Raw genomic sequence first — 11,027 nt, 5'->3', positions numbered from 1 at the left:
TGTAGGGCTGATAATTTTCGTGTATGGTGAATATAAGGTTTATAGTCCGATGGACGGAGTAGATTTTACAAATGAAATATGGTGGGCCACTAATAGCCCCTGTGTATCCCGCGCTCCGTGAACCAGGCGTTGTATACGATTACGTATCCTATCAAAACCAGACAATAGAAATACGCGATCTGGCATCGTATACTTTCCTTTTCGAATATAAACCCTACTCTCTCTCTCTCTCTCAACGGTTCTGCATTCGCGTTTTCATGGCGTCAGCTTCGACAGGTTCGTACGAGGGCGGAATCGGCGGGAAGTTCCGCAGCCGCCCATTACGGAGACCCCCGACGCCGTACGACCGTCCGCCCACCGCCGTCAGAAACCCTAACGGTGGTGATGACGGCCGTAACGGCTGGCTCTCCAAGCTCGTGGACCCCGCTTCCCGAGTGATCACCAGCAGCGCTGCAAGACTTTTTTCTTCGGTGTTCCGCAAGCGCCTCCTCACTCCCCCGGCACTCGCAGGTCCGATCACTCCCTTCCTTTTTGAATTTCTAGGGTTTATTTGGTGTGGCAAAGATTGTAATTTTGTTGCATTGGATAGTGTAATTGATATCCTTGAGGAAAAGATAGTTTTTTTTCTTTTTCCTCGATATTGTTTGGAGTAGGCTAAAGGAAATGTTATTTCTGCTCAAGAGCGAGTAATGAAGTGCTTTTCTGTTTCCTTTTCCCCTTATTTGGGTTATTTGGATTTTTTTTTCCCACGTCTGGTTGTTGCATATACTGTGGTTTTCGTCAATGTTTTCCTCCGGTACAAATCGTCTGTGATTAGCAATATAGGATTCGAAATGGGAAATGGAAGGAGAATTAGATTCTGGGAAGATAAGTGGGTGGGAGATTGCACTCTGCGAGAAAGATTTCCTGCTATTCATCGAATTGCAGCTGATAAAGAGAGTATGATACCAAGCTACTTCTCCCAAACAGTTACTGGCGGGGTTTGGGAAATTAATTGTGTCAGGAACCTGCACGATTGGGAGGTGGAGGATTACATGGATCTGCTTCATTGCCTATGTAATGTGACTCTGGATCAGTCTTCCACTGATATTATGATCTGGAAACGAGATAAGTCCTGCACATTTTCGGTTAAATCATTCTACTCTGTTCTTGTCCCCTTGTAATCACATTTCTTTTGTAGGCCCCTTGGCAGACTAGTTCTCTGCTATTTGTGGATCGATCTCTCATCCTTGTGGTTTTGAGTATTAGTTTTGTATTCGTTTCGGCCTGATATGACACGTGATATGGGGCCGGGCCTAATCGGTCCACCAAAAAAAAAAAGAGAGCTATCCTGGCTGGTACGGGGTGTGTTGGTACTGATGTGGGCCCGATACACCCATAAAGGTCCAAATTTGATTTTTTTTTTTTTAATTTATCTCATTTTTCCTCTTCATTTTTTTATTTCAACTACCGACGAAGCTTAAAAAGAATTTTTAGACCATATTTTGGCCTATTTTTGGGATTAAAATAATATATTTGAGGGAGATTCAACACATTGATGGCAGAATATTTGATGCTAAAGTCTCCCCCTTCCTTACCTCAAATGGGGCATTTATCTCATGGTTCTCAATTTTCCTATGGTAAGCTAGAGTTCGCAGAATTATCATTTGAGATGATGATAGGGGATTTGGCCTTGATTGTATTTGGCTAGCAGCTCTTGATGTGGGTTTTGCTTGTCCCTGAGCCAGTTTTGTGTTTTTTCTTCTTTCATTGGTCCATTGTAGTCTTCTTTTCTGGCTTGTGCAGGGTAGAGTGATGAGTGGTCACCCCTGCTGGTGGTATCAAGCTTGTTCCTCTTTTGGTTTGCTGGGTTTAATGATACAGTCATTTCTCAAAAAAGAAAAAGAAAAAGATTCAATGTATTGAAGTGAGATGCACCATTATGGAAAAAAATGGAATAAGAATAAACCACCACTTTTTCCCCCATGTTTTCATCTTCCCTTTGTTGTATTTTAATGTTATACAGGCCTTAATTTACCAAGTCATGCTTAATTTGTGTTCAATTAGGATTTAGGACCCAGTTTGTTGGATTTTAATAGGTTAAGCTGACAGACAACATTCTCATCAAAGAATGGTTTGATAAACCATTATTACCTGTCCAAAATACAAAAACAGTATATTCTTGAATAACTTGTTTTCCCTTATATCCTCAATTCTTTGGCTTCAAAAGATTTCAACCAATATAGGCTGATACAATCAGATTCAGGTCGTTCCCAATACGCGATTCCCATATCTTATCAATTTTCAGCTGGGGCCAATACACCCCTGAACACCGATATTCAAAATGAAATGAAGTTGCCATTAAAAAAAGTTAGTGGAGCTTATTTTCTGCACTTGGGTTTTCATCAATATTGTGGGAAACTTTCTACATGACGTGCTTTACAGACTTAGTTTGTGAAATGAGCCTCCTCTTAATGCAAGGCTACATCTCATGGTTACTTTGCCTGTTTACTACGGTAATACTGTTTCCGACAACAATATGTTTTGGTTTAACTTATGGTTAATATCAACACACGGGTAAAACCTTCTTTTCTCTCTCTCTCTCTCTCTCTCTGTCTCTCTCTCTCTCTCTCTCATACCTTCAAACAAACCTGAAGATTGCATTTTGTGGTGAACTTCAACTGATGTTTCTTAAAAAAAAAAAAACTCTACCAATCTCGTTATATTAAAATGTAAATGTGAATTTTCTATTTTAATGATTTCTTATTTGAGTGTGTAATGTGGACAGAGGCAAACCAGGAACCTGGACATGAGCTTACCGGACCGGTATTCATTGTACGTAGCAGCCATTCAATATGTTTATTCTTGATGCCTCTCTAAGATTCATTTCTTGCTCTTGGAAGATCCTAGATATTTCTGTTTTCATTGCTGGAGTTCTCTTTCGTGTTTGTTTGTTCATGCTTGTGTGTGAGTGTCTAGGCAGGCGCAGGTGTGTTGCTGTGTGCATGTGGTGCTGTCCAATTGCCCTTGTCTTTATTTTTCCTGATGTTGATAATGTGGTTGGGTTATTCATTTTTGAGATGAGTTGCAATTCTAAGTATGGACAGAATCATGGTACTCCTTAGCAGAATCATATATGCTGTTTTATTTGTTTATTTTACATCAATGAAACATCCTGTTAATTCTGTTTTACTTTAAAGCTGCCAGTTGAGGGAAACCGTAGAACTCCTGATGCAGAAGTGTCAACACGTGCCCATTTTTGGTGTAGTTGGTTATAGTTAAATAAAATATGGAAGATGTGAGAGTCTATGTTACCTTCCAGCAAGAACTTGAGTCACAAAGTCATTGACTTTGTAGTTTCTAGGAAAGAAGAAATTTACAACAATGAAATAACTTTGGAATTGTCTATGTGAAGGGACCATCATTAGTAAGTTAGCGTGCTTGCAGGAAGGTGAGAGTTCTGAGTTACGTACATACATGCATTTTGATAGATGACAGAATATGTTGAAGAAAATAAGAATCAGACAGTAATCGCCGATAAAAATCAAAGAATGCGGTGTGCTGTCCTTCACAAGAAACATCACAATTCTCTTCTTTCGTGTTGACACAGCAAACAAAATGTTTAGACTAACTAAGATCTCCCTACTTATCAAAGATAATCTAGAATCCTATGCTTTTGAATTATCCATGCTAGCTCCATGGACGGTCCTGGAGCATACTTCAATGATGGAAGGGCCATAAAAGGAGCCTGGAATTAACTAAAGCCTGCTACAAATAGCCTTCATATCCTCCTTATTATGCTGCTGAGCCTCAGCCAAGCTGTGAAAAGAAAAGATGGTTGAACCTTTTTTTTTGTTGGAAGACACAGGGTGCCCCCACCTCTTTTTGAAGTGAGACTAATCCTTGTGGATACACGCAATCACCCACAACCACGTGTATCGGGTAAAGCCAAGGAGGGGAATCGAACCCTCACCTATAGGGAGCAAACCTACGGTGAAGACCATTCGCCCAAACCTCGTTGGGTAAAGGGGAGGGGTGTAAGACAAGGACTTCCCAGGAGGTCACCCATCCTAGTACTACTCTCGCCCAAGCACGCTTAACTGTGGAGTTCTGATGGGATCCGGTGCATTAGTGCTAGGCACGGCCCAGGAATTTGAGTCCCTATCAAAAGTTTCCAAAATCGAGTTCAAAAGCAACAACTGGGTGGCACGACCGAGAGTCATGCAAATGGGGGCCTTTGCTAGAAACATCTAGGACAGATGCTGCACATTGTTAAAGGAAACGGAGGAATGAGCACAGCTAAATAAGAAGGCTTTAATTTTCGCAGATTGATGGCATATGCTTCTTGCTATGAAAGATGTGACTGTTCTATCCCTTCCAAAAATCTTGGAGAGTGGCAAGAATGATTTGCCGAAGGGTTTTGACATCGTTAGTGAAAGGCCTGTCAAACCCCTTTAGGAAATGAGCAGTCACCAAATTGTTTGGGACCATTGGGCCCTGAAGAAGTTAAAAACATGTGATGTTCCTATATGGGGGATGCTAATAGACAATTTTGGAATAAATGATCATCCGGTTCCTTTGCTGCCTTGCACATCAAATAAACATTTGGAAGACGGTGTTGGTGATTATTGAGATGGTCAAGAGTAATTTTTTCGCAACTGTTGTCCAATAAGACAGCAAGCGAAGGGGTGACAAGCTTACCCAAACATTTGTGCAAGGTGGAGCAGTCCTGCCGGAGTTGGTGATTGATGTGAAGAAAGGATAACTTACCAAATAGAACCATTTTCAAATACCTCTTTCAAAGGGCTGATGTAGAAACAAGCAAAAAGCTTGAAGAATTTCTAAAATCAACAATTTCCCCATTCTTTTGAGTTCTTTCAAAAAATTATATTCCAAAATATTTTCTTCCCAATGAACTTATGGGAGTTAACGATCTGGCCCTGTTTGGATGAGACCACTTGGAATAGTTAGGTAAAAAAGTAGGATTACTTTCATAAATGGCTTTGGAGTGGTGCAGATAACTCTGGCAAACACCATTGGATTTCATGGCCAATCATCTTATGTATAACCCAAAATGAGTTCCTGGAACCATCAACTACTATGAATCTGGTGCCATCTTTGAGCACCATGCTGTCTTTTTCGGTGATGTATCCAATCTTACAATTGTTTCCACAAATTGCCAGGTAGTGCGGGTTCCTACCGGCTGCCACTATTACTCGGGTTCCAACCCATTTCTAGTGACATATTTACGAGAAATAACTTACCTCCATAATAATTTTGTTTCCGAGCCAAATGTCCACTGCCATTTGGAGAGAAGGGCCCGATTTCTCTCCATGTGGATCGTTGGATCCCCTTGTTTTGATTTTGAACTTCAGCCCACTTAAATTAGACATAACATTTTATTTTTCCTTGACCCTCCCAAAGGAAATCATGATGATGACGATGATGATGATTTTTTTTGAAGGATATGATGGTGGTGGTGATGATGATCATCTAAGCCTTATCCAAACTAATCAGGATCACCTACATGAATCTTGTTCCACCCTTCCATTCCACTATCATGGACCATATCCTCAATTAAACCATTCATCCTCATATCATTTCTTAATACCTCTACTCATGTCCTTTTGGGCATTCTCCTTGCCGTTTTAGAACCTTCATGTCCTTTTGGGCATTCCCCTTTATGTTTTAGAGCCTTCAACTTGAACCTACTCACTCCTAATAGGCGTAGTTCTTGGTCTCATCTTCTCCTCTGTTCCTTTAATCTTAAAAAGTAAAATACAAAATCTTCTCCCCTTCTCCTCCTTTCTTCTTACACATTTAACCATTAAAACTTACAATTCCCGAATCTTCTTTAAACAAGGTTCTGCTCCAAGCAGAAGGCCTAGATAAATGCTACACAATCTTAGTATTGAGGTAATCCCAACAAGACAGCTTGTTACCCAGGTTGATCTGGAGACCTAAGAGAGCTTCAAAACTCCTCATAGTAGGTTTAGGGTTGATGATCTAGGAGTCTGAAACCTAACAAAGAACTGCATAGCGGAAGTGGTAAACAATAACTGGGCAGCTTCAAAACTGGATTAGAAATCGAGATCCTTTGCCTCCTTTGCGTTAAAAAAAAAAAAGTTTACTGCTTCCTTTCCACCACAATGTAGAAAGAAAGGTGGAGAGAGGGGAGGGTTGCCTTGTCTGAGGCCTTTCGAACTATGGAAGAATAAGGCAGACCTATGAGTAGGACAGAGAAGGATGCCAAGAAATGCAGCTCAAACCAACGTTTCGAATCTATCCTCATAACCCATGTGGCCTACCTTTAAAAAAATGTGGCCTAACATGCAATTGATGAAATCAAAATAAGCATGGTTGAATGCTTTTACCCTCTTAATGTTGCACAATACTCCACATAAAGAGTATTGCACTCTTGAGTGGATACCTTCATTTGTTGTTGAGTGGATATTGTCCCTGATTTGGCGCTTTTTCATAGCATGCTTTGAAAGGACAAAATCGCCAAGTGCATGAACTTGCAAAAGCTGATTTGTGATAGTTTTGGAGACAATGTTTTATAGACTGCAAACGAGGCTATCTGGTATGAAGTCTTTGCAGGGTGATGAAGGTGACACTGGAGCTCTAGTTGATGGTGACTGATTGGTGAATTAGTGCTTGGTCACCATTAGATTGTCTTTGATTGTTCCTTAACATATTTAATGAAGGCAAGAGTCCAAGGGTCTGTTTGATTTTTTAGCTCAAATGTAATTACCATGTAAATGGGTAATAATTATTTACCTAGGTAATTACCACATCTTTCCCAATGCAGATGTGACAACTTACTTTTTTAACACTTAAATCGAGAAATTTACAAAATCAGCGTGCGGCCCATCGTGATGTATGTGACTTATCCACACCGCTCATTTGTTATGCCAGCTAAATTTAGGGCATCAACAAAAAAATGAGGCGGATCCATAGCTCAACTGGACCACACCACAGGAAACAGCGGGAATCGAACGCCTACCATTAAAAACTTCTTGGGGCCTTTAAAAGTTTAGAATCAAGCTGATATTTGTGTTTTCCCCTTATCCATGTCTGTGTGACCCTATGAACGGGTTAGATGATGAAAAAACCTTAATGTGGGCCCCAATAAAGGAAACAACTTTCAATGATGGATGAATTAAGGCCACTGTTTCCTTTCGTGTGGGCCAGTTGAGTATTAGATCTGCCTCATTTTTTGGCTCATGTCCCAAAATTAGATGGACTGTGTGAATATATCATATACGTTACAGTGGGGTCCACATATTTAAGTTAACACTTTTGTATCGATTTTCTTGGTGGAATTACTCTCACATTTTCAAATAAGGTGAAAAAGTAATAATTACTTATTTACCACGATTTACTTGTATCATGGAAAATCAAACAGGCCCTAAATGTCTGGGCCTTGCGCCTTGTCACCTTTCATCTTGACGTACAGCCTCCTTAACCTCTTTCTCACCAGAGTCACTTTCCAGCCGGTTCACCCCATCTTCAATTATAGATTAGAAAGTGATATCTTGTTGCAATAGATTTGCAGTACATAAAATAGTTTCTAGCCTGAGAAATGTAGACGAAAGAAATGGCATGGAAAGTAGGAAATGCCTCTTTTTTGTAGTGTTCAGTATTTTAACGGTTCTTGATGCAGGAACACATGTGAGTCTATGACCGTGAGGGAAACTGGTTTCCTATATGGGTAATGGTGGTAGTGTATGGTTTGATGATTAGATTACAGAAAAGATTTTGAAACATAAGTCACAGAAACTTGCATATGCTTAACATAGGGTACTAACTGACTTCTCCCGATGGCTCGCAACATGTGATTGAGAAGATGCTTGTGATCGAGATGGCAATCGTAGACGAGCTCGGGACAACGATCGGGAGCACATGACGGTCAAGTTGAAAAGGAGGCTACAACAGTGAACAGATCAAGAAATTTGAAAGGGGACACACAGAGCAAGGGCAGTGAACTCTGGTAGGCTTGAAGAAGACCCAAGAGAGAGAGTCCCAAATGGATGCTATTATCAAAGGTGAATGAAGTAGCACTGGAATGAAAGGTGCAGTTATTATCAAAGGAATCAGCATTGTCTGTATGACTGACTTGGAGAAAATGGAGGCAGTAATATTGATGTTGAACAATGCCAACTTTAGGGGTAGGAAATTGGCGATAAATCGAGCCAGATATGGCCTGGAAGAAGTCAATAAGAGGAAATTGCAGAAGGACAATGAGAGAAGAAGAGAAGTAATGGAAATTAGGGTTACAGTAGTGTTCGCCCCAAAGAAACTAACAAGGAAGAGAGAAAATAGGAAAAAGGAAAATCTTTCAAAGAGGCTTCCAATATTCCAAGCCATGGAAGCAAACCCTTGGTGAAGGATATAAATTAGGAAGAGGACACCGCCTTGTATCGGGATCAATGGGTCTGGAGAGAAGCAATTCACGGAAGACAGGAGGTCTTTATTCACTTTGCCGTGGTGGAGAGCACCTAGAACTCATTCCAACAATGGCTGGTTATCCTAGTCAGGCTAGGAGCATCTAAGAAGGAGATCGACGCATGGATCTTAGATAACTGCAATGTTGAAGGGGATGACATAGTCATCAAACACCTCTGTGAATAATAGATGTGGGTGTTTCTTCGTCTTGAAGAAAACATTGAGAAATTCATAATGGCATGCACCTATTTAGGGATGATTTGGTTCAGGAGATCCATCGGTGGGAGCAGTGGTCTGTCTTTGATTGGGAAGAAAGCTAGTACTAGCTTTTGGAGCTACCACTCGAACTTTGGATATGTGAAATTCTCGTGGAGATTGGATTGTGCATCGGGGAAGTGATTCAGATTGATCAACTCACGGAAGGATGCTAGGTGTTGAGGTTTGCCTATATATGCATAAAAAAAAGAAACTCGAATCGGTGCCAAAGAAAATAACCATTAAAGTTGGAAAGCTCACCATGGAAGTAAGGGTGGTAAAAGAACAAAATAGTAGTTCTGGAGACTCAAACCAAATGAGAAGCTCAGAAAGCTTTCGGACGGGAAAGGAGTAGACGAAGAGAGGGCACACACAGGCTACTCCCACAAAGACAAAGCGACGAACATGCTGCAAAGAATGGCGGACAAAGACGAAGCATGCATAAGTTACTCTCGCAACCCATTGAAAGAGCAAGATTTGTCATAAGATTATGGTCAAGGAGTAGTTGGTGATAAACGAATCGGAGGGGAGATTCATGTCCTGTCAGACGACGGTGGCACTGTCTTGGGAGAACGGGAAGATGACACATATAGCTCGTCAGGGTGGAGGGAGGTTACCGTGAGGAAGAGCCGACACGTGGTGAGGACCTAGCCACCGTAGGGAGATAATGGATGAGATTTCCAACATGTGTGAAGGTACAACATTGCTTTTAAAAAATCAAGGGAGGTTGTGACATGTAGGTTAGAGCCAAGCCAAGAAACTCACTCAAGGCTCTCCTCGTATGCGCGATGGAATTCTCACATGTCAACGTCTTAAACATTTCCATCCGTGATGTGTGGAAAGGGATTCAGAGGGAATAAAATCTGGCAATTGGCAATCTCTCTCTCTAACCTCTCTAATTTCTCAAAAAAAAGAAATTCAGACTCCTCTCTTGCCTGATGCGGTTTCCGAAGAAAGATATGAAGGGGAAAGCAAAGCCGGCGAGTTGCGGGCACCATCCCTTCTTCACGGAGATACAACTAAAAGGAAACCATGATTGTGGTCCACGAAGATGTGGAGACATTTATGAATTGGGAAGAATGTTGCATAGCTTAGCTGAAGCAGCGGAAGAAGAAGCAATGGAGAAGTCAGAAGAACAAGACGCAACTAGTTCACGAATCTTCAAATAGAAGTAATGGAAAATCCTTTGAAAATCGAGCGTCTAGAATCTCTAGCAAAAGAGGGCAACAATGAATCAGAATCGGTGATCAGATCATGGATAGAAAGGCAAGTCATGTATTAATGGGGCAAGGAATGAGACTTGTAAAGGTAGTGCTGGGACATGTTGGGCGACTAATTGGGGTTTCTTTCGGAGACAGGCAAGAAAACTATATTGTTGTGTTTCAATTTATTGAGGAAAGGGGTCGCCTGCATTTGCAAGAGCTGTGAGAAAAGAACGACAGAAACCTTCAAAAGGTAGGAGAGTTGAACAACTTGGTCTCATCCATTAATTACGATGGCCAGGCCTCAGAAGTGCAAAAAGAGGGAAGTGGGTCCAAAAATTGTCTTAATGAATGTGCTCAGCTGGAATGTACATGGCATGGGGTGTCCACAAAAAAGGTTGCAAATCAGGAATCTCTGCAAGAAGTTCAAGTTGCAACTGGTTGCTTTCCAGGAAGTAAAACTACCAAAGGTTAGTGGACTTTTTTTTTTTTGGGGGGGGGGGGGGGTAGTGCAAATTTAAAGATAGTGGGGTTAGCGGGGGGCATACTGGTGATTTGGGAAACCAAAATTTGGGCTAAGGCTGGGTTGGGGAATTGTCTATCTCGTTGCTTCTGAGAGAGGTCGTTTCAGGCTTTCGCTAAGACAGGGCGGTGTTGAATGTGGTGGGATCAACATGGAGCCTAATGGTGATTCGGAACACCAAAATTTGGGCTAAGGAAGATTGTTGGGTTGGAGAATTTTCCATCTTGCTGCTTCTGAGAGAGTAATTTAGTAGATGAATTACATGCTATCAATTCCTGTGTAGAACTATACTGTATATACCTAGGGTATGTACTGGAGCAACCCACACGATCCTACCCCTAGCGCACCATACATTGAAGTAACATACTATCTGTCCATTCCTGTACCATACTGGAGCGATCCATGATCCAGGTAATGTTGATCAAGAGTCCCAAAAAAAGGCACTTAATGCATGGGAATCTTCAATCTCCCCGTTAGCTTAGTTCCATTTTAACTTTGTGGCAGAGTCATATCATCGATCTGGATTGCCCATCAAGTACAACCCACTTGTCTAGGCCACTGTGCAAAAAATCACTTCAATTGGTTAATTTGAACCATCCATATATTTGCCCATTTCTATA

The 11,027-nt window shown here is 41.3% G+C and overlaps 1 protein-coding gene and 1 pseudogene across 1 annotated transcript in view; one reads left to right on the top strand and one right to left on the bottom strand.

Annotated features, from left to right (window-relative positions):
• The first annotated feature begins 202 nt into the window (after positions 1 to 202).
• LOC131233120 (nuclear pore complex protein NUP1-like) overlaps positions 203 to 11,027 on the top strand; it is a 30,500-nt gene continuing 19,675 nt past the window's right edge. The window contains exons 1-2 of the mRNA XM_058229724.1: positions 203 to 510; positions 2,768 to 2,814. Coding sequence (XP_058085707.1) covers positions 258 to 510; positions 2,768 to 2,814 — 300 coding nt within the window. The 5' untranslated portion in view covers positions 203 to 257. The remainder of the gene's footprint in view (positions 511 to 2,767; positions 2,815 to 11,027) is intronic.
• LOC131234058 (5S ribosomal RNA) lies at positions 4,012 to 4,125 on the bottom strand (annotated as a pseudogene).

Source organism: Magnolia sinica, chromosome 18 (assembly GCF_029962835.1).
Source record: "Magnolia sinica isolate HGM2019 chromosome 18, MsV1, whole genome shotgun sequence".
NCBI lineage: Eukaryota > Viridiplantae > Streptophyta > Magnoliopsida > Magnoliales > Magnoliaceae > Magnolia > Magnolia sinica.
The sequence above is the reverse complement of the archived record's forward strand: the minus strand, read 5'-3'. Positions and strand labels throughout refer to the sequence as shown.